Source organism: Prionailurus bengalensis, chromosome C1 (genome assembly GCF_016509475.1).
Source record: "Prionailurus bengalensis isolate Pbe53 chromosome C1, Fcat_Pben_1.1_paternal_pri, whole genome shotgun sequence".
NCBI lineage: Eukaryota > Metazoa > Chordata > Mammalia > Carnivora > Felidae > Prionailurus > Prionailurus bengalensis.
This window is the reverse complement of record NC_057345.1, coordinates 37300970-37324264: the sequence shown is the minus strand read 5'-3', so window position 1 is coordinate 37324264 and position 23295 is coordinate 37300970. Positions and strand designations below refer to the sequence as shown.

The 23295-nt window shown below is 45.8% G+C and overlaps 1 protein-coding gene across 1 annotated transcript in view; it reads left to right on the top strand.

The window, feature by feature from the left end:
* Positions 1 to 20275, top strand: part of LOC122480465 (cytochrome P450 4A11-like) — a 32485-nt gene extending 12210 nt beyond the window's left edge. The window contains exon 12 of the mRNA XM_043574904.1: positions 19340 to 20275. Within this exon, the coding sequence (XP_043430839.1) occupies positions 19340 to 19508 (169 nt within the window). The 3' untranslated portion in view covers positions 19509 to 20275. The remainder of the gene's footprint in view (positions 1 to 19339) is intronic.
* Positions 20276 to 23295: the final 3020 nt, after the last annotated feature.

The window sequence follows — 23295 nt, the reverse complement described above, 5'->3', positions numbered from 1 at the left end:
TAGCTCTCTACTTTTACCCTTTAGACTGTGAGCTCAAGAACATTGGCTGAGTGACTGCATGAGTGACTGCATGAATGTGCATTCCTGGGAGCAACTTGGGAAAGGGACGATTATGCCACATTACAGAAGGAGAAACTGAAGTTCAGGGAGTCTAAGTCACTGGCTTCCTAGATCATGAGTGTGCCCTAGGGTTGGGCATCTGAGTCTAAGGCCGGTGCTCTGTCTGCCAGCACAGTCAGCCCCAGGCAAAACTGGTGGGTAGACAGTGACAAGCATGGGGAACATTGCTGAGGCAGATGAGGCAAGTGGTCGGGAGAACCCCTGATTCTAATCTCAGCTGACGCTCTTGATAGTGGTTCTCCTGTGGCCATCTCACATTAGCCCCCTGTAAGACTGCTCTCTGAAAAGGGATAATAATCCAACCAAGGCACACATTCTCAACTTGGTAACTGGACTGTGCTCTTATTGCTGTCAGGGCTCATGTCTGTTTTCAAGCAGCTGTGTTGTGGCACTTAGTACACCTGACACTTAGGAGGTGCTCCTGAAATATTGGATGACTAATTGGGAGAAGGGCAAGTGGGAGTTTGCCAGCCACCGTCACTGTCTGCTGAGAAAGCTTTCCTCCCACTGTTTCCCAAGGTGGATCCTCACAGTGAATGAACTCTGAAAGCTCTGTCAAAGCTCTGCCCTCTCCCTTTGCCCTCCCTCCAGGTGGGCAGGGCAATCCTCCCTGCAGTGATGGGGCTGGGGTGCTCAGGGGAAGACAGACATTGTCAGGGACAGACAGGAACAGCCAGCAATCCAGCAGTCCCTGCACCATGAGTGTCTCTATGCTGAGTCTCACCAGACCCCTGGGCAGTGTCTCTGGGCTCCTGCCGGTGGCCTCTCTGCTAAGCCTGGCTCTGCTGTTACTCAAGGCAGCAAAGCTCTACCTGCCCAGGCAGTGGCTGCTCAAAGCGGTCTAGTGCTTCCCGTCCCCTCCTTCCCACTGGCTCTTTGGGCACATCCAGGAGGTAGGAAGGGGCTGGACCAGAGATGGGAGGGCAGCCTGGGCCAGCAAGAGCAGCAATACCCACCCAGCACTGACAGCACTGGCTGGTGGTGAAGGGTGCCCAGAGCAAAGGAACGACCCACATGGTGAGGGTCTCAACAAGGTTTTGTGGATTGTTCAATGGTAGGAGTCGATCAGGATTTGCCTTCTGATGTCTGCCTTTCCTTAGAGAAGGAGTCACCTTCATTCTAGTGGCTTGACCATAAAGTGGAGAACTGGAAACAGCTCCTATGCCATATTGGTGCCCCAACACTGCTCTCTCCCTTCTCCTTCCTAACCTCCTCCTGTACCCTAGTCATTCATTGTCTCCCCCTGCCTGTGCATTCCCCTTCAATGGCGCTGCTCATACTTTCCCTTCTCCCTGGATAAATCTTGTCCCTCATATGGCCATCTGCCGAAGTCCATCCCCTCCAAGATGTTTTTCTGGGCATCTCAGGAGAGGAGAGGACAACTCTTTTTCCCCTGGACTGTCCTTCTAATAAAGCAGGGCTGACCTGACTCTGCTATTTTTGTCTGCAGTGTCAGAGTTGTGAGCTCCTTGTAGGAGAGACCACCTCTAATTCATCTTTGTAACCCAATACGGTGTTGGTCAATGACTTGATGAATGAGCAAATGCATGAGGAAGGGCTTTCTAATGTCCAATTCTGAGTGCCCAAAGCTTCCCCAGACACTTGGGTTTCCCTTTATCACATTAATAATCTACTGTCATGGCCACTTACTCTGTCTGTCTCCTCAAGTACAGCAGAAGCTTCAAACAGGTAAGATCTATGGCTATATCCTAACTTAGTGTTTAAACCAGAGCCGTGCACATAGTAAATGCTCCGGTAACATGTGCTGAGTGAAGGAACCTGCCCTACAGTAGCACAGGTCACCTCAGCACTAGGAAATCCTGATTGTCAGGGGGGAGCAGGCAGAAATTAGATGCCAATGTAGCAGAGAGTTGCTTGAGTGACATAGATGGGGTAGAAATAAGGGGAGTTGCCTACGGGAACACGTCCAGGAACAATTGCCTATGTGAATTCCAGAAGTGGAGAGCAAAGCAGAGTGTTGAGAGCTGAGGAGTGGCAGTTGCTCTGTGGCAAAGTAGAAGGGCCCTCCAGGTAGAGGAAAGAGTGTGTACAAAGGACAGGAAATGTAAGCAGGTGTTGCAGGGCAGGTGTGAGGAGCAACAGTAACAGCATCTTCAGGGAAGGAGCAACAGGGCTGCTGGAATGGTCAGTGTGGCAGGAGGCAAAGTAGAGAAAGCGAAGTCAGAAAGCAAAGACTTTTGTAATCCCCACTGAGGAGATGAAGGATACTACTGCAGACGGTGGAAGCTCACACAAGTTTCTTTTTATTACAAGGTGAAAGTGAGATAAAACCCTCAAATATCAAAACCATAGATCAGTATCATTTTTATCTCTATATATCCAGACTTAACAACTGTGTACATATTCAATATGTAAAACTACATCATGCACACAGTTTTGTATTTATTTAGTTTTCACTTAGCTATATACCTCCCAAACACTATGCAATGCTAACAAACATTTACATGCATGCTGGATACTATTGAAAGTAATATGGCAAACTAAAGTTAATACATAAATTTAATTTTAAAATATAAACCATTTCATGCTCCAAATAATATAATGATATGACAAATTGGTTACCAAGTGATAGAAGTTGTCATATATTTTTCATGCCAATGTTGTACCAATGACTTCCAAAAGTTTTGTACACCATGGAGTCAATCCTCGACAAGTTTCTGTAGGCACATCATTGTCAGGCCTCCTAACTCTACTTGACAATAGGACAGAACCTGGCCTTAGGGCCAACCTTGGACAGCCAGCAGAGTCTGGATCAGAGGCCAGGTCATAGGACGCAGCTCTTTTTTTTTTTTTTTAAATTTATATCCAAGTTAGCTAGCATATAGTGCAATATTGATTTCAGGAGTAGATTCCTAATGACCTTTACCCATTTAGCCCATCCCCCCTCCCACAACCCCTCCAGGAACCCTCTGTTTGTTCTCCGTATTTAAGAGTCTCTTATGTTTTGTCCCTTCCCTGTTTTTATATTATTTTTGTTTCCCTTCCCTTGTGTTCATCTGTTCTGTGTCTTAAAGTCCTCAGATGAGTGAAATCATATGATATCTGTCTTTCTCTGACTAATTTCACTTAGCATAATATCCTTTAGTTCTATTCATGTAGATGCAAATGGCAAGATTTCATTCTTTTTGGTTGCCAAGTAATACTCCATTGTGTATATATACCACATCTTCTTTATCCATTCATCCATTGATGGACATTTGGGCTCTTTCCATACTTTGGCTATTGTTGATAGTGCAGCTACAAACTTTGAGGGGCATGTGCCCCTTTGAAACAGCACACCTGTATCCGTGGGATAAATACCTAGTAGTGCAATTGCTGGGTCGTAGGGTAGTTCTATTTTTAATTTTTTGAGGAACCTCCATGTTGTTTTCCAGAGTGGCTGCACCGGCTAGCATTCCCACCAGCAATGCAAAACAGATCCTCTTTCTCCACATCCTTGCCCACATCTGTTGTTGTCTGAGTTGTTAATGTTAGCCATTCTGACAGGTGTGAGGTGGTATCTCATTGTGGTTTTGATTTGTACTTCCCGGACGATGAGTGATGTTGAGCATTTTTTTATGTGTCGGTTGGCCATCCAATGTCTTCTTTGGAGAAGTGTCTATTCATGTCTTTTGCCCATTTCTTCACTGGATTATTTGGTTTTTGGGTGTTGAGTTTAAGTTCTTTATAGATTTTGGATACTAACCTTTTATACGATATGTCCTTTGCAACTATCGTCTCCCATTCTGTCTGTTGTCTTTTAGTTTTGCTGAGTGTTCCTTCACTGTGCAGAAGCTTTTTATCTTGATGAGGTCCCAATAGTTCATTTTTGTTTTTGTTTCCCTTGCCTCTGGAGACGTGATGAGTAAGAAGTTGCTGCAGCCAAGGTCAAAGAGGTTTTTGCCTGCTTTCTCCTCAAGGATTTTGATAGCTTTCTCTGTTACATTTAGGTCTTTCATCCATTTTGAGTTTATTTTTATGTATGAGGTAAGAAAGTGGTCCAGGTTCTTTTTTCTGCGTGTCGCTGTCCAGTTTTCCCAGCACCAGTTGCTGAAGAGGCTGTCTTTATTCCATTGGATATTTTTTCCTGCTTTGTCAAAGATTAGTTGGCCATATGTTTGTGGGTCCATTTCTGAGTTCTTTATTCTGTTCCGTTGATCTGAGTGTCTGGTTTTTGTGCCACATAAGACACAGTTCTGAACACTTCATTCTGCAGCTAGATCCAGAACTCTCTCCCTGTGTCCACCAGCCCTTAACCCCAACTCTAACCCTGGAGCCAGAGGAAAGGGTTTACTGAGTTATCTTTCCTTTGGTGACAGTTCCAAAAAGAAGATGATCTGCAATGCCTACAGAAATGGGTAGAGAAATTCCCATGTGCCTGTCCTCACTGGCTGTGGGGAACATAGGTGGAGCTCATGGTCTATGACCCTGACTACATGAATGTGATCCTGGGGTGATCTGGCGAGAAGACACCCTTACACCTGTTGAAGCAGCTCTTGCCTCTTGGATACATGCCCTTGGGTCTTTGAAATTGCAGAAGAGACTGGAGGGTCAGCTATCAACACCTGACCCTCTGCCAAGCATCCACCCAGTGCACATGACAGCATGAGGCCCAATAATTACTGAAACGGAACTCTGAAACAGTATCCTCTCCTCTCCTCTCCTCTCCTCTCCTCTCCTCTCCTTCTTTTCCTTCTTTTCCCTTCCCTTCTCTCCTCTTTTCTTTTCTTTTTCTCTTCCTCTTCTCTTCTCTCCTCTTCTTATTCTTCCCTCCCTCCTCCCCTTCCTTCCTTCGTTCCTTCCTTCTTTCCTTCCCTCCTTCCTTCCTTCTCATCTTCTAGAATTCTTTCTTTCCTTTCTTAGTCAAACTTTAATGATTTCAGAAGTGAAAGACAATTTCCTACACAAGATGACTTGGCTTTGGCACCTCTGACGGTTGTCTATGGTGAGTAATGGGATGGGCGAGCCACCACAACTTACAGAAAAAACGAGATTTGGTTTTTCTTTGGCAGCAAAACAAAGCCTTTGTTTTTGCCCAATCCACCCACCTGTTCCCGGGGGGCTGTGCTGTGGACATAGAGTCTGACCTCCTGAGCCCACAACGACTATCAGGAAAGAAAGAGAATTGGGTTTGGGTGGCATGTGGGAGGTGGCTGGACACAAACTGCCGGGTGACAATCCTCATGATGGGACCAGTGACAATGGCCTTGCCCAAGCTGCCTTCCTTGTTCCACTCCAGTTTCCTGTAATGCCCCTCTTAACTTTCATCCAAAGTGTCAAGGTATTACAGATTTCTGGCTCCCTGGATAGGTAAGTACATTTAACCAGGACTACAGTCCACCTTCTGGTTAGGTTTGCCAACACCTACCCATTCGGCCCAGATTAAACAAGAGCTGACCGGCACCACAGTCACTCACACCCCTCAACTCTAAATGGAGCCACATTCTCTCCGATCCTTGCTGATAAAACACTTTCTTATGGTGGGGAGAGCCCTCCTGCAGCTCAACCTCTTCCACATCACTTTGCAGTGATAGAATGATCTTAGCCTGACTTTTCACCATAGTCCTTCTAGGACTGGCACCCCACTCAGTTTCCACCTTGATCTCTCAGCTGTCATGACCACTTGCTGTGAGCCAGCATTTGTGAAGTCACCTTCCCGACATACACTGGCCTACCTGCATTGCCCAAGATGCCCTTCTTCTCACACCTTGTGTTCTTCCTACATTCCCTGGACAACTCTTGGGAGTACCTCCGCCCACACACCCCCATTGTGGCCCAGGGTACGGTTTGCTCCTGTTGAAAGGGCAGAGGTGGTTCCAGCACTAGTGGGTGCTGACCCCAGCCTTCCACTATGACATCCTGAAGCCCTACGTGGGGCTCATGTCCGACTGTGTCTGCATGGTGCTGGTAAGTCCGGCCCTCACTCACTTGCACACTCACACCCACAGCACAGATCACAGAGTCCACTTTCAGGCAGGTGTGTCCTGGAGACATCCATCAGGCATAGCTCCTGAAATCATGCACTTATACCTTACTATGAGACAGAGGTCCTGAAGAGTATATGGGACAGAAAAGTACCCAGACACCAGCTTGCCTCCACTCTGTGTTCATTGCCCACAGAAAAGAGAGCCATGGTGGATCCAGGGTCCCTTCTCTCATTTCATGTCTTTGGTTTGGACAGGAAAAGCAGTTGATCTCCCTGGATGACAGGACAAGTGGCCCTGGCTGGCCTGGGCAGTGGTAGCTTCAGTGGCAGGTGAACACCCCAGGATGTCACTGAGGTGGGCTCTGGGCTAGCGCTGAAGACTTCTGCTACATGGGTTTTAGACATTCCATAGAAGGAAATGGAGACCAGGGCTGGGTCATGCCATAATATTGCCTCTGAGCAGGACCCTATTTCTCACTAACTGTACTCAGCTGACTTTTGTTGAACAAAAGGATTCTAGGTCCCTGATATCCCTTCCTTAGGAACACCAGTACTGGCCTCTTAGCCTTTCTCCTCCCCTGACACTTGCTCTCTAATGTGGGACTTCACTTGTTTCTTGTCTCTAGATCAAAAGGACAGAAAAGATTTCCCCTTTGTGCCTGGGAAACAAAGTTTTCTGGTCTGCAAAAAGGTGGTTAGCACCATCACTTGCTCCTAAGTTATAAGAGATTGTGATTAATTATACAACAAAAATTCCCAAGAAAATACTCACCACATTACAAACACGTACTTGCTATAAGTTCCTACTTTGCTGAAAATACATCCACTTTAGAAAGAGAGGACATGTCATCAGAATATTTGGAGAGACAGAGAGAGAGCCTAGCCTTGTCAGCATGGGCCTTCTGGAGGAGTAGAGGATTAATGGGTCCCTCCACCACAGGACAAATGGGAGGACCTCATCAAACTGAATTCATATGTGGAGAACTTTGGATATGTCTACTTAATGACCTTGGACACCATTAGGAGGTGTGCCTTCAGCTACCACAGCAGCCAGCAAGCAGACAGGTCAGTGAAATTCTCAGCTGCCAGGTCCTATTTCCTACCATCTGGTGTGGACTTATCCTGAGAGGTAGGTAGGGCAGCTTGGGTGTTTCCCAGCTCAAACAGTCACATTCTGCAGAAAGCCCCACGCCACAGTCAAATCCAGCCCGCATCAAGCCTTCATTAGGCACAGATCCCTGATCCCTGGCATAGGGAGAAGCCTGGCTGTCCATATCACTCATAAAGGACTGAGGGTCTCGAGGGCATAAGACAGTAATGGTGAATGCCTCTGGTTGCCTGTCCCACTGATTGAGGAACCCTCCATCTACAGGCCCAATCCACTCCAGGGCAGATGTCTCCTTCGATCAAGGCCCTTCTGTATCCTCCCCATTCAGGATCTCCCAGTCCTACCTCCAGGCAACTGGGGATGTTAGAAACCTTACCACTCCCTCCCACCCCCCAAAAGAGGAATGCTTTCCACCAGAATAGCATCATCAACAAGCTGATGCCTGAAGGCTGCTGGAACCAGCAGGCCTGCCAACACACAGGTTGGACTCTGATCCCTGGGCAGCTCCCCCACTTCATCGGACACATCCCAAAGGGACTGGCCCCAAACACTCAGGCAGAGCCCTGTTGCCCCACGGCCGCTCCAGGGGCTGGGACACACCCACACTGGGTGCCCCCCCGGTGCAGGTGTTAGGATGCCAGTGCTGTGCAGGAGCTGACATGTGTCAGCACGTGGGTGAAGATTGAATGAGACCCCCTGCCAGCAGCATTCAAGCAGAGCCTCCCTGGGCTGTCCTGTTGAGGGGTGACCTGACCGCAAGCATATGGTGCTACAGCTCTCACCCTGACATGCACACCCATTACCACTCTCCTCCTGATCCAGCTGGCACCCAGGCTGGGACAGCTGGGGGCAGGTGGGCCAAGGGGGGTAGCTGTGTCTGGGCACCCAGAGCTCTCAGCTCTGCCTGGGACTCTGTTCTGGGACAGACTGAGTGATCCAGCTGATGGAGGGTCAGCTGCAGGAAGAGGGAGAGCTGGAGAAGGTCAGGAGCAAGAGGCACTCGGATTTCCTAGACATCCTCCTCTTTGCCAAAGTGAGTGTGAACAGGGGAGGCCTGAGGCTTTGCCCACAAGCTTGGAAGAGTGGGGCAAACCCTGCCTTTTCACCTCCCCTTCCGTCATGGAAGATGGAGGCTGCTTTCCTTTAATTCTTTCATATATAATTTATCGTCAAGTTAGCTAACATATAGTGCATACAATGTGCTCTTGGTTTTGGGGGTAGAGTCCCATGATTCATTGCTTACATACAACACCCAGTGCTCATGCCAACAAGTGCCTTCCTCAATGCTCATCACCCATTTCACCCTCTCCCCAGCGCCCCACCCCCATCAACCCTGTTTGTTCTCTGTATTTAACAGTCTCTTATGGGTTTGCCTCCCTCTCTGTTTGAAACTATTTTTTCCCCTTCCCTTCCCCCATGGTCTTCTGTTAAGTTTTTCCAGTTCCACGTATGAGTGACAACATACGATATCTTTCTCTGAGGGACTTATTTCACTTAGCAAAACACCCTAGAGTTCCATCCATGTTGTTGCAAATGGCAGGACTTCATTCTTTCTCATTGCCAAGTAGGATTCCACTGTATATATAAACCACATTTCTTTTTAAAAATTTTTAACATTAATTAATTAATTAATTAAAATATATGAAATTTATTGTCAAATTGGTTCCATACAACACCCAGTGCTCATCCCAAAAGATGCCCTCTTCAATACCCATCACCCAACCTCCCCTCCCTCCCACCCCCCAATCAACCCTCAGTTTGTTCTCATTTTTTAAGAGTCTCTTATGCTTGGCTCTCTCCCACTCTAATCTCTCTCTCTCTCTTTTTTTTTTCCTTCCCCTCCCCCATGGGTTCCTGTTAAGTTTCTCAGGATTCACATAAGAGTGAAAACAATGCTATCTGCCTTTCTCTGGATGGCTTATTTCACTTAGCATAACACTCTCCAGTTCTGTCCACATTGCTACAAAGGGCCATATTTCATCCTTTCTCATTGCCACGTAGTACTCCATTGTGTATATCAACCACAATTTCTTTATCCATTCATCAGTTGATGGACACTTAGGCTCTTTCCATAATTTGGCTATTGTTGAGAATGCTGCTATAAACACTGGGGTACAAGTGCCCCTATGCATCAGTACTCCTGTATCCCTTGGGTAAATTCCTAGCAGTGTTATTGCTGGGTCATAGGGTAGGTCTATTTTTAATTTTTTGAGGAACCTCCTCACTGTTTTCCAGAGTGGCTGCACCAGTTTGCATTCCCACCAACAGTGCAAGAGGGTTCCCGTTTCTCCACATCCTCTCCAGCATCTATAGTCTCCTGATTTGTTCATTTTGGCCACTCTGACTGGCGTGAGGTGATATCTGAGTGTGGTTTTGATTTGTATTTCCCTGATGAGGAGCGACGTTGAGCATCTTTTCACGTGCCTATTGGCCATCCGGATGTCTTCTTTAGAGAAGTGTCTATTCATGTTTTCTGCCCATTTCTTCACTGGATTATTTGTTTTTCGGATGTGGAGTTTGGTGAGCTCTTTATAGATTTTGGATACTAGCCCTTTGTCCGATATGTCATTTGCAAATATCTTTTCCCATTCCATTGGTTGCCTTTTAGTTTTGTTGGTTGTTTCCTTTGCTGTGCAGAAGCTTTTTATCTTCATGAGGTCCCAATAGTTCATTTTTGCTTTTCATTCCCTTGCCTTTGGGGTTGTGTCAAGTAAGAAATTGCTGTGGCTGAGGTCACAGAGGTCTTTTCCTGCTTTCTCCTCTAGGGTTTTGATGGTTTCCTGTCTCACATTCAGGTCCTTTATCCATTTTGAGTTTATTTTTGTGAATGGTGTCAGAAAGTGGTCTAGTTTCAACCTTCTGCATGTTGCTGTCCAGTTCTCCCAGCACCATTTGTTAAAGAGACTGTCTTTTTTCCGTTGGATGTTCTTTCCTGCTTTGTCAAAGATTAGTTGGCCATACTTTTGTGGGTCTAGTTCTGGGGTTTCTATTCTATTCCACTGGTCTATGTGTCTGTTTTTGTGCCAATACCATTGCTGTCTTGATGATTACAGCTTTGTAGTAAAGGTTAAAGTCTGGGATTGTGATGCCTCCTGCTTTGGTCTTCTTCTTCAAAATTCCTTTGGCTATTCGGGGACTTTTGTGGTTCCATATGAATTTTAGGATTGTTTGTTCTAGCTTTGAGAAGAAGGCTGGTGCAATTTTGATTGGGATTGCATTGAATGTGTAGATAGCTTTGGGTAGTATTGACATTTTGACAATATTTATTCTTCCAACCCATGAGCACGGAATGTTTTTCCATTTCTTTATATCTTCTTCAATTTCCTTCATAAGCTTTCTTTAGTTTTCAGCATACAGATCTTGTACATCTTTGGCTAGATTTATTCCTAGGTATTCTATGCTTCTTGGTGAAATTGTGAATGGGATCAGTTTCTTTATTTGTCTTTCTGTTGCTTCATTGTTAGTGTATAAGAATGCAACTGATTTATGTACATTGATATTATATCCTGTGACTTTGCTGAATTCATGTGTCAGTTCTAGCAGACTTTTGGTGGAGTCTATCGGATTTTCCATGTGTCATATCATGTCATCTGCAAAAAGTGAAAGCTTAACTTCATCTTTGCCAATTTGGATGCCTTTGATTTCCTTTTGTTGTCTGATTGCTGATGCTAGCACTTCCAACACTATGTGAAACAACAGCGGTGAGAGTGGACACCCCTGTCGTGTTCCTCATCTCAGGGAGAAAGCTCTCAGTTTCTCCCCATTGAGAATGATGTTAGCTGTGGGCTTTTCATAAATGGCTTTTATGATGTTTAATTATGTTCCTTCTATCCCGACTTTCTCGAGGTTTTTATTAAGAAAGGATGCTGAATTTTGTCAAATTCTTTTTCTGCATCGATTGACAGGATCATATGGTTCTTATCTTTTCTTTTATTAATGTGATGTATCACGTTGATTGATTTGCGAATGTTGAACCAGCCCTGCATCCCAGGAATGAATCCTACTTGATCATGGTGAATAATTCTTTTTATATGCTGTTGAATTCAATTTGCTAGTATCTTATTGAGAATTTTTGCATCCATATTCATCAGGGATATTGGCCTATAGTTCTCTTTTTTTACTGCGTCTCTGGTTTAGGAATTAAAGTAATACTGGCTTCATAGAATGAGTCTGGAAGTTTTCCTTCCCTTTCTATTTTTTGGAATAGCTTGAGAAGGATAGGTATTACCTCTGCTTTAAACGTCTGGTAGAACTCCCCTGGGAAGCCGCCTGGTCCTGGACTCTTATTTGTTAGGAGATTTTTGATAACTGATTCAATTTCTTCACTGGTTATGGGTCTGTTCAAGCTTTCTATTTTCTCCTGATTGAGTTTTGGAAGTGTGTGGGTGTTTAGGAATTTGTGCATTTCCTCCAGGTTGTTCAGTTTGTTGGCATATAGTTTTTCATAGTATTCCCTGATAATTGCTTGTATTTCTGAGGGATTGGTTGTAATAATCCATTTTCATTCATGATTTTATCCATTTGGGTCATCTCCCTTTTCTTTTTGAGAAGCCTGGCTAGAGGTTTATCAATTTTGTTTATTTTTTCAAAAAACCAACTCTTGGTTTCATTGATCTGCTCTGCAGTTTTTTAGATTCTATATTGTTTATTTCTGCTCTGATCTTTATTATTTCTCTTCTTCTGCTGGGTTTAGGATGTCTTTGCTGTTCTGCTTCTATTTCCTTTAGGTGTGCTGTTAGATTTTGTATTTGGGATTTTTCTTGTTTCTTGAGATAGGCCTGGATTGCAATGTATTTTCCTCTCAGGACTGCCTTCGCTGCATCCCAAAGCGTTTGGATTGTTGTATTTTCATTTTCGTTTGTTTCCATATATTTTTTAATTTATTCTCTAATTGCCTGGTTGACCCATTTGTTCTTTAGTGGGGTGTTCTTTACCCTCCATGTTTTTGGAGGCTTTCCAGACTTTTTCCTGTGCTTGATTTCAAGCTTCATAGCATTGTGGTCTGAAAGTATGCATAGTATGATCTCAATTCTTGTATACTTTTGAAGGGCCGTTTTGTGACCCAGTATGTGATCTATCTTGGAGAATGTTCCATGTGCACTCAAGAAAAAAGTATATTCTGTTGCTTTGGGATGCAGAGTTCTAAATATATCTGTCAAGTCCATCTGATCCAATGTATCATTCAGGGCCCTTGTTTCTTTATTGATCCTGTGTCTAGATGATCTATCCATTGTTGTGAGTGGGGTGTTAAAGTCCCCTGCAATTACCACATTCTTATCAATAAGATTGCTTATGTTTGTGAGCAATTGTTTTGTATATTTGGGGGCTCCCATATTCGGCGCATAGACTTTTATAATTGTTAGCTCTTCCTGATGGATAGACCCTGTGATTCTTATATAATGCCTTTCTTCATCTCTTGTTACAGCCTTTAATTTAAAGTCTAGTTTGTATGATATAAGTATGGCTACTCCAGCTCTCTTTTGACTTCCAGTAGCATGATAAATAGTTCTCCATCCCCTCACTTTCAATCTAAAGGTGTCCTCAGATCTAAAATGAGTCTCTTGTAGACAGCAAATAGATCGGTCTTGGTTTTTTTTTTTTTTAATCCATTCTGATACCCTATGTCTTTTGGTTGGCGCATTTAGTCCTTTTACATTCAGTGTTATTATAGAAAGATATGAGTTTAGAGTCATTGTGATGTCTGTAGGTTCATGCTTGTAGCGATGTCTCTGGTACTTTGTCTCACAGGATCCCCCTTAGGATCTCTTGTAGGGCTGCTTTAGTGGTGACAGATTCCTTCAGTTTTTGTTTGTTTGGGAAGACCTTTATCTCTCCTTCTATTGTAAATGACCGATTTGCTGGATATAGGATTCTCGGCTGCATATTTTTTCTGTTCATCACATTGAAGATCTCCTGCCATTCCTTTCTGGCCTGCCAAGTTTCAGTAGAGAGATCGGTCATGAGTCTTATCGGTCTCCCTTTATATGTTAGAGCACATTTATCCCTAGCTGCTTTCAGAATTTTCTCTTTATCCTTGTATTTTGCCAGTTTCACTATGATATGTTGTGCAGAAGATCGATTCAAGTTACGTCTGAAGGGAGTTCTCTGTGCCTCTTGGGTTTCAATGCCTTTTTCCTTCCCCAGATCAGGGAAGTTCTCAGCTATGATTTCTTCAAGTACACCTTCAGCACCTTTCCCTCTCTCTTCCTCCTCTGGAATACCAATTATGCGTAGATTATTTCTCTTTAGTGCATCACTTAGTTCTCTAATTTTCCCCTCATACTCCTGGATTTTTTTATCTCTCTTTTTCTCAGCTTCCTCTTTTTCCATAATTTTATCTTCTAGTTCACCTATTCTCTCCTCTGCCTCTTCAATCCGAGCCGTGGCTGTCTCCATTTTATTTTGCAGCTCATTGATAGCATTTTTTAGCTCCTCCTGGCTGTTCCTTAGTCCCTTGATCTCTGTAGCAATAGATTCTCTGCTGTCCTCTATACTGTTTTCAAGCCCAGCGATTAATTTTATGACTATTATTCTAAATTCACTTTCTGTTATATTGTTTAAATCCTTTTTGGTCAGTTCGTTAGCTGTCGTTATTTCCTGGAGATTCTTTTGAGGGGAATTCTTCCGTTTCGTCATTTTGGATAGTCCCTGGAGTGGTGCAGAACTGCAGGGCACTTCTCTTGTGCTGTCTTGAATAACTTGCATTGGTGGGTGGGGCTGCAGTCCGACCTGATGTCTGCCCCTAGCCCACCGCTGGGGCCACAGTCAGACTGGTGTGTACCTTCTCTTCCCTTCTCCTAAGAGTGGGATTCACTGTGGGGTGGCGTGGCCCATCTGGGCTACTTGCACACTGCCAGGCTTGTGGTGCTGGGGATCTGTCGTATTAGCTGGGGTGGATCAGCAAGGTGCACAGGGGTGGGAGGGGTAGGCTCAGCTCGCTTTTTCTTTGGTGATCCGCTTCGGGAGGGGCCCTGCAGCACCGGGAGGGAGTCAGACCTGCCGCCAGAGGGATGGATCCACAGAAGCACAGCGTTGGGTGTTTGTGTGGTGCAAGCAAGTTCCCTGACAGGAAATGGTCCCCTTTGGGATTTTGCCTGGGGGATGGGCGAGGGAGATGGCGCTGGCGAGCACCTTTGTTCCCCGCCAAGCTGAGCTCTGTCGTCCGGGGCTCAACAACTCTCCCTCCTGTTGTCCTCCAGCCCTCCCGCTCTCCGAGCAGAGCCATTAACTTATAACCTTCCAGATATTAAGTCCCGCTTGCTGTCAGAACACACTCCGTCCAGCCCCTCTGCTTTTGTAAGCCAGACTCGGGGGCTCTGCTTTGCTGGCGGGCTGCCCCTCCACCCCGGCTCCCTCCTGCCAGTCCGTGTAGCACGCACCGCCTCTCCATCCTTCCTACCCTCTTCTGTGGGCCTCTCGTCTACGCTTGGCTCTGGAGAATCTTCTGGTCTTCTAGTGGTTTTCTTCTAGCTTCTAGCTAGTCTTCTGGTGATTTTCTGGGTTAATTAGGCAGGTGTGGGTGGAATCTAAGTGATCAGCAGGACGCGGTGAGCCCAGTGTCCTCCTACGCCACCATCTTCCTCCCCAGTCGAGACCTGACACTCAACATTTATTTATTTTTGAGAGACAGAGCGAGAGTGTGAGCAGGGGAAGGGTAGAGAGAGAGAGAGGGAGACACAGAATCTGAGGCAGGCTCCAGACTCTGAGCTGTCAGCACAGAGTCCGATGCGGGGCTCGAACTCACGGACTGTGAGATCATGGCCTGAGCTAAAGTCTAATGCTTAAACGACTGAGGCACCGAGGCACCCCTAAACCACATCTTCTTTATCCATTCATTAGTTGATGGACATTTGGGCTCTTTCCATATTTGGCTATTGTTGAAAGTGCTGCTAAAAACATTGGGGTACAAGTGCCGCTATGAATCAGCATTCCTGTATGCTTTGGATAAACTCCTAGTAGTGCAATTGCTGGGTTGTAGGGTAGTTCTATTTTTATTTGTTTGAGGAACCTCCACACTGTTTTCCAGAATGGCTGCACCAGTTTGCATTCCCAGAACAGTGCAAGAGGGTTTCCGATTCTCCGTATCCTCACCAACATCTGTTGTTTCCTGAGTTGTCAATTTTAGCCACCCTGTCAGGTGTGAGGTGGTATCTCCGTATGATTTTGATTTGTATTTCCCTGATGATGAGTGATGTTGAGCATCTTGTCACGTGCCTGTGGCCATCTGGATGTCTTCTTTGGGAAAGTGTCTATTCATGTCACCGGGTGCAGCTTTCTGATAAGGGCCTCCATGCCAAAGTGGACATGCTCATGTATGGGGGCCATGACACCACAGCCAGTGGCATCTCCTGGAGCTTCTATGCCCTGGCCACACACGCTGAGCATCAAGAGACATGCTGGGAGGAGATCCAGAGTCTCCTGGAGGACGGCACCTCCATCACCTGGTGAGTGCTCATGAGATGGGAGAGCCCTGCCCGCTCAACTAGAGAATTCCCTGCTTGCCAGGGTCTAGCCTGTCCTTCAGGATAGTTTTGTTTCAGGGATCACCTAGACCAGATCCCCTACCCCACCATGTGCATCAATGAGGCATTGCGACTCTATCCGCCAGTTCCAGGCGTCAGAAGAGAGCTCAGCAAGCCCATCACCTTCCCTGATGGACGCTACTTACCCAAAGGTATGAACGTCACCACACTCACTACATAAGAACATATGGGAGGTCGGAAATCTATATGTCCTAGGACAGTTCCTGAAAGTCTTTGAGACTAGTTTCCACCTCAAAATTAATGCTTCCTTTGCAGTTTGGGTGAGGTATATGATGCGCTTTGCACAGAGTTTAAATCCAGCAGAAGCTCAATAAACAAATGGCAGCCTCTGAATGTGGCTTTGGGTTTTGCCCTAATGTTCTAATTCCCTGAGATGTGAGTGCTTGAAAGACAGTCAGGTGGGGCAGGGGGAGATGCGGTCTTTCCTTATGGGATCTAGGCTAATGAGAGAGACTAGAGAATTCACTGTCATAGTTCAAACGGTCCAGTCTCTGGGGAGGCCTCAGGTTGATGGCAGAGAGCAGCTGAAGATCATATCTGAGATCTCAGCCATGGTTGGAGGCCAATCCTCCAACCCTGCCACATTCTAGCTGTGTGGTCATAGGCAAGTAGCTTAGCCTATCCGAGGTGCATGTGCTTCATGAGAACATAAGGGATATGAGCACCTTCGTTGGATGATTGTTGTGAGGGTGGATAAGTTCATGCATGTTCCCCAAGGGCTCATAGATTGCATTTGATAAATGTGAGTTGTCTGTCACTTGGGTTGCTCCAAAAAGTAAGCCACTAGTTCTTTCCTGCTTCCCAGACTGGTCCTGGTTTTCTAGTAATCTGTGCACACATGCTTTGCCATGTAAGCCCCACATCCCTTTCAACACAGTCAATCCACTCAGAGTGATGAGAAGTGTCTCTCATTGTGACTGCCCAGCTGTTTGTGCATGCACATGGTTCCTTGTGGCATTGGTATGGTCAGTCTTCTGTTGTCTATCCCATAGGATTCTTAGTCTTCCTCTCCATTTATGCCCTTCACCACAACCCAGAGGTGTGGCCAAATCCAGAGGTAGGGTGGCCGTGGGAGGAGAGGATGGGATGATCTCTCCAGACACCTCCATCTCACTGGCCCACCTCTGGTGGTCTGTGTGGTGGTTGGTTGATAGAAAGGAGGGGTTTGACCACACCTGTCCTGGCCCTGGTGCACCCTCTGCAGGTGTTTGACTCTTGCAGTTTGGACCATGTTCTGCTCAACACAGCGATGCTCTCTTGCCCTTCCGAGGAGGATCAAGGTGAGATAGTTGCACTTGAGTGGGGGTGTCACTGCGCATGTATTTCGTGTTGTGACCTCTTCTGTTCATCTGTGGTGTCTGCCGTTATTGGCATTGTGTGATTGTGTGTTTGGGAAAGAGGTGTTGTGTCTCCATGTTCAAAAGAAAGGTGGCAACACAGCCTGCCATGGTGACTTTGTCCCATTGCTCTTAATACCAACCATAGTTCAGTGTCCTGGTGTCCCGAAGTTTTGTGTATTCTTGTGCTTTCCTCACTTTAGAAGGATGACCTCTCAGAATTAAAATATTTCAGATATTTGCTTTTCTCAGTTACTGGTATCTCAAAAGATGATTTCTCTCTTCCCATATTGTCAGTCCAGCCCACTATCTTGTGTACCTAATTCACTGATCTGCCATTCACTGTATCAGTGATGTTTGCCTGTGTTTGGGTAACCCGTGGATTCTCGTTTTCAGTGGTTAAATCATATACATGAACATTTAGAGTAGCCATTTCAACACAGTCCACATCAATACCTGTCTTCTCTTTTTTTTTTCAGTCTAATCTAACAAAATGTTTACTGCCCATTGATTTCACATAACCATGACAACTTTCCCAGTTGGCAAAATTCTTTGTGTGAATGGGATTTATATGTCATAGTCCTAGAACCTACATAGCCAAAAATGGTAAAAAAAAAAAAAAAAAAAAAAAAAAAAAGCATAAAATGAGGACAACCCACTGCTTTTGAGGAGCCACTCTTTTGTCGATGACACATTTGTATATGGCATTTGCAAAGTTCTTGGTGTGTAAAACATAAGGCAGACTTGAAGTGGCTGTGGAGCTGGGTGACTATTCTCCAGAGTGGCTGCTGTGAAATCCTCCAATGCTGCTGAAATGGTCCTCAAAATAGTAACCTCCATAAACCTTGTAAGTAGTTCCTAGACACAAGTTCTTTTCTTCAAATAGTAAATCCACTTTCACAAAATAGGCTTTAAGCAAACTATTTTTCCAGATACTGGCTGCAGGATTTGAGCCTAGACATTAGAGGAAGACGTGTGGCTGCCAGCAGAGGCAGGAGAGGGCTAGACGGCTTCATTCCTAGCTCAGACCTAATGGTCACTCATATTTTATTCCATTCAGGTATTTTTTCAGTTCAATAAACATCATTCAATTATGAGACTACTTATTAAGCCTGTCTCCTGGTGCCAAGTCCTGTGTTGGGAGTTGGGAACACAGCGGAAAGGTACTGCCCTGGCCTCCAAGAGTCCACAGACCAGAGATAAATGCTTCCACTCAAAGGAGACATCATTTGTTCATTCATTCTTTCACTCCATCATTGACATCGAACAAACTGTGTGACGTTACATGTATCTGGCACTTTCCTGTTCTGGAGTCATGTGTTCCTGAGTGAAAAACACCAGTGTGATGCTGGGTCCATGAGTACAGATGTGCAGCCAGCAGAGGGGGTGAGGGTGGGCTGTCATTGCTCTTAGCGTTGAGCATGTGGCAGGCAGAGGTGGGGGGAGGGCATTCTCAAGGATCTAATCAACAGGAGCTGAGCTGGTGGGCGGAGCTGGACAGGAGACAGGTGACAGGTGAGTAAGGCAACAAGCCAGAGAGGGATTTGATGCCAGCTGAGGCACGTGGACATGCCGTAACTGTGATGGAGGGCCTGGGAGAGTCTGAGCTGGATGGGGCTGCAGGAGAGGGAAGGGGAGGCAAGAGACAGAGAAGCCCAGGTGAGGAGGCTGAGAGATGGAAGGCAAGGACAAGGACATTTGTGCAGTACAATTGGAATCTACAGCAGCTGGTTGACAGAGGGGTCGAGGGGAAGACTAGAGTCTGGACCCAAACTGGAAGGCAGATGGTGTAGCATGTTGAGCATTGCTAAGATCTTGCATGTCCAGGATGTTTCCCTGTTGCCATTCTGACTTCCTTACACAATTCCATCTTGTCCTTTCTCTGAGGACCTGGGTCCCTATAGCTGCCCCCACCCACTGGTTAGGGCCTGATATGTGACCCAGTCTCCCTTTAGAGTACCTCCACCTTGTGAAAACAAAAATGGCTTATGAAGAAAGCAAACAACCTATGATTACCTCTTGCAGTGATCACTTGACTTGCCTGGGCGGCTCAGGGAGCTGACCCCCTTGTAAGAGGATTTCAGGCCTGCTGGCAGCAGAGGTAGGAGTAGGAGTTAGTCCTGGAAGACTGTCGGCTTTGTCAAAGGTCAGGGGCAGAGTGTGAAGCAAGGCTTGGGTCGAGATGTGTGTGTGTCCGGGAAAGGAAAGGGATTGGGGCCGGGCCCATGCAGGAGGGCCCTGCATGTGCTGTTCCCAGCAAGGGGATTGAGGCCACTTCTCATTTCCTTTTCCCTCCCTGACCCAGGAACTGCATCGGGAAGCAGTTTGCCATGAGCGAGATGAAGGTGGCGGTGGTCCTGACCCTGCTCCGCTTTGAGCTGGCGCCAGATCCTTCCAGGGTCCCTGTTCCCTGGCCAAGAATTGTGTTGAGGTCCAAGAATGGGATCCACCTGCATCTCAAGAAGCTCCTCTAAAACATGTGCAGACAGGGATGATCCCTGAGGCCCTCCTGCCTGCCATCCTGTCTTCCTCTCTGTCTCTCCTATCTCCTGTCTTCTGTCCGGACCCCTGCCAGCCTCCATGATCTGCTCCTCTTGCCCATCAGAGTGTCTGCCCTTCTCTGTCTCACCCTTTTCCAAGATTTCTACTCGTTTTCTGCTACCCTCCTCCTACCCAGCTGCAGCTCTGACTGTGCGTGTAACTCTTGATTATGCACCTGTCCCCAACCTGCCTGCCCTCTTGTCATTTTTCCTTCCTGCCTGCTGGTCTGTCCCTGTAAGGCTTTCTCTTGCTACTTTACCCAATTGTACAAACTTAATCCCTTAAGAGAGCACAAATTGATCGTCCTGTAGTTCAGGAGATTAGAAATCTGAAAAGGGTCTCACGGGGCCACAACCAGGTGTTGCAGAAGCTCTTAGGGAGAACCTCTTCTCTTGCATTTTCCACCTTCTAAAAGTCTGCTCTGAAGGCCTTTCAGTGAGGGGATTAAGCCTCCCCGTTTATCAAGGAAATACCCTCTTCTTAAATTCAATTGATTAGAGATGTCAACCGTATCTATAAAATTTTTGTGCAATACCTAATTGAACTGAATTACTAGTACTACAGCCAATGCAAGTCAACCTACAAAACTAGCCTCCACAGTCCAATTGTTGTCCACTTGGCATTCACACATTTTCTGATACCATACCTAATCCGCCTACTAGCTGTAATAAAGTCACCCTTCCACCAAGTGTCCTTCATATAATTGATAGTGTGTTGACCCTTGTTCGCAACTGCCAAGCAAAGTCATTGGAGGGTATTTTTTCTTCTCCCTGAAATCCGTGTCTTGAATACTATGATACAAAGTGTTGCCCTTCGTGTGGAGGATGTAAGAAAAGGAAAAAAACAATCTGACACACAGGTGCACACATGTAGAATCATATTCTCACCGAATAAGGAAAAGTTCTAGAAACAATACACTCATTTGTACAACCTGTGACATGACCATAGCTAGGATTTATAACTACCTTCTTCCATCACCCATTCCATATTTTCTTTGCCCTCAGGAAGCACACCAGGCAGCTGTGGTTTTTGGCCTGGTAAGGTGACCCAAACCTCCTTCTTGAAGGATCCGGGCCATAACTAGCCCTGCCTCAACTGGGCAGTGGCATTTTTCAGTTTACTTTAATGACAGGGCATGGTAGTTCTAAGAGATGCCCCATGTACTTCCTCTACTCAGAGCATAATTCTTCTCATCTTCATCCGTAAGGAAACTACCAATTTCCCCCTTGGCAACCAGGATCAATCCAGTACAGTAACTGCTTTTCATTCAGACCCATGAGGAGCCCAAACTGGCCAGGAGATATGTTCACATGCAGTTCAATGTAGTCTATCTTGTGTGTCCTGGTGGAAGCACTCCTGCCTTTGGAACCTGGAGAACTAGGCCAGCAGTGCACATGTTGCAGCAACAAGTACCTAAAATGATGCTAAGCGGGTCACTAGGGTAATAATGAGTGGTATCTATCCCACTCCCATCTCTTGAGTCCTGGATGGTGAACCCTGACTATGGAAGAACCAGCACCATATATTGGAAGTTGGTTTATAGCATATCCAGCCGGTTGGAGAGCCATCCTTCACCCTGAAAGTTATTGCCTCTTAGCTTATACATACCCTAACTTATCCTGAGGTTATTTCTCTGCTTCTGCAATACATAACTGGAATGGACATATTCTCCAACTGAAAGAAGATTCAGTAGAATATAGGGGTTTGATGTCTCCAACCTCATGAGGATAACCTACATGTCCCCATTCCAATTTTCAGGCTCTTGTTGCTCAATATTCTCACTGTAACTTGACACCTACAAGATAGGGATTCAGTTTGATTATAATTCAGGCACAGACAGGATGATGCTCTGGGTTTAGTTCTCCGAAATCTGAGCCCTGGCAAAGGGCAATGTGGCTATAGGGCACAATGATCTTGAATGCCAACATAGAAGCATTCAGTTCATGTATTTCTTTTCAATCCTCCACATTATTCTTTTACACTTTCTCCAGGATACCATGGACAACTAAAATGCTTTTTAGCACCAAATACATGGTCACCAAACCTTGCCTTTTGCAAGTATTTGATTAGCAGTATCTAATGGTGATGTTTTGCATTTTGCAACCTCAGGCTTGGGGCTACCAGTGACCTCTTTACCATTGGCAATAGGGTCATCAGTGCCTTTCCAATGAATCCTAATAGAGAACACATTCATGAAATCTAGAACCTATTCAGAAAACTCATTAAGATTCTGTTCCTCTAGAACCATTCTTGCTATGAAAATTTGTATTAGTCAGAGTTCCACCGGAAAAACAAAAACTGGCTGAGTAGATGCCTGTCTAGAAAGAAAACAACAGACCCAGAAGTATAATGTGTCTGAGCCCATTTTTTGGACAGACAGTAGCTTGTTTATATTCTCTTCTGTCTTCCTAAGGAGCAGCTTAAGTAAGAAAGGGCACTAGAGGGCCAGGTTGTCCAGTTGGTGGGATGCCTGAGTGAGTGGTGACAGGACAGGAAGGATGCATAGGGAAGAACCATGGTCACCCAGCACCAAAGGTCTTGGAGGAGAAAGGCAGGGAAGGCAGGTGCCCACTCCTCAATCCAGTGGAAGAAGAAATTAAACACATCTGTGATCATGGGATCTGTAGGAGAAAGATGATCAGGTCAAGCACAGACTGGGAGATTCCTAGATATTTATTTGTGGATAAACAGGACATGTGGATAAATAGGACCTCAGTTCCTAAAAGTGAGATGCAGGTCCCAGGACTCCTCCCCACCTGGAACCTGAGCCCTTTGTTCTCTGGAAACTCACCCTCTCCTGAGAACACTAACCCCCTCAGGTCTACAAACCTTTAGGGAAGTCAGGCTCATAGATGTTCAGGAAGCCAAGGAACTGTTCGAGCCAGGGTGGGCGGGCTGAGGAGAATGGGTGGGCTCAGGTTACAACTTTGTCCAGGTTCTGTCCTTCACTCCTCTTCTAGCCTCTCCTAGGCAGTCACAGTCTTAATATCTTTGAGCTCACCTGCTCTCCAGTCCCAGAGCCACCACTGTAAGCCCAAGGCACCCTCTCTCTTACTGTTCCTGGGTTAGCTCAACAGCCCCAGACTGGCCAATCTGCTTGCAAATGCTGCCTGTCATCAACCTTCTATCTATACTACTCCCAGAAAGAAATTTAGTTCAGCATTAAAGTTTTTCATAAGAAAGATAAAACCAGCTTGCTGTGCAATGCAGAAGTCAGCTCAGTTCTGTTCCTTATGTCATTTGACACATTTTCATTGAGGACCTGCTATGTGCAAGGCACTGTCAAGATACTCCATGTGATGGGACGGACATGGTCCTGCCCTTTCATTCTTGGGGAAGACTGATAATATTCAACCAAGCAAGTAAGTAGAATGAATACAGAGAGCAGTCCATCTAAAACAGGAAACAAATACAGTGCTATGAGAGAGACTAACAGGGAGAGTCTACTTAGGGAGATCCAGGATGGCCTCTTGTTGGAGAGGGCATTCAAAGCGAAACTCGAAGGATGACAAGGTGCTGGCAGTGTGAAGGGTAAGAGAGGAGCATTCCGGTAGAACCAACAGCAAGCACACATGCTCTGGGGCAGGAAGAAGTGTGGTGTCTTCCAGAAGCTGCCGCTTGGTAGGACAGTCGTCTGAGATAAGTTTGGAGAGATCATCCAGAGGCTGGTATCTGTTCTAAGATAGGGTGCTTTAAAAATGTAGGTAGATAATATATGAA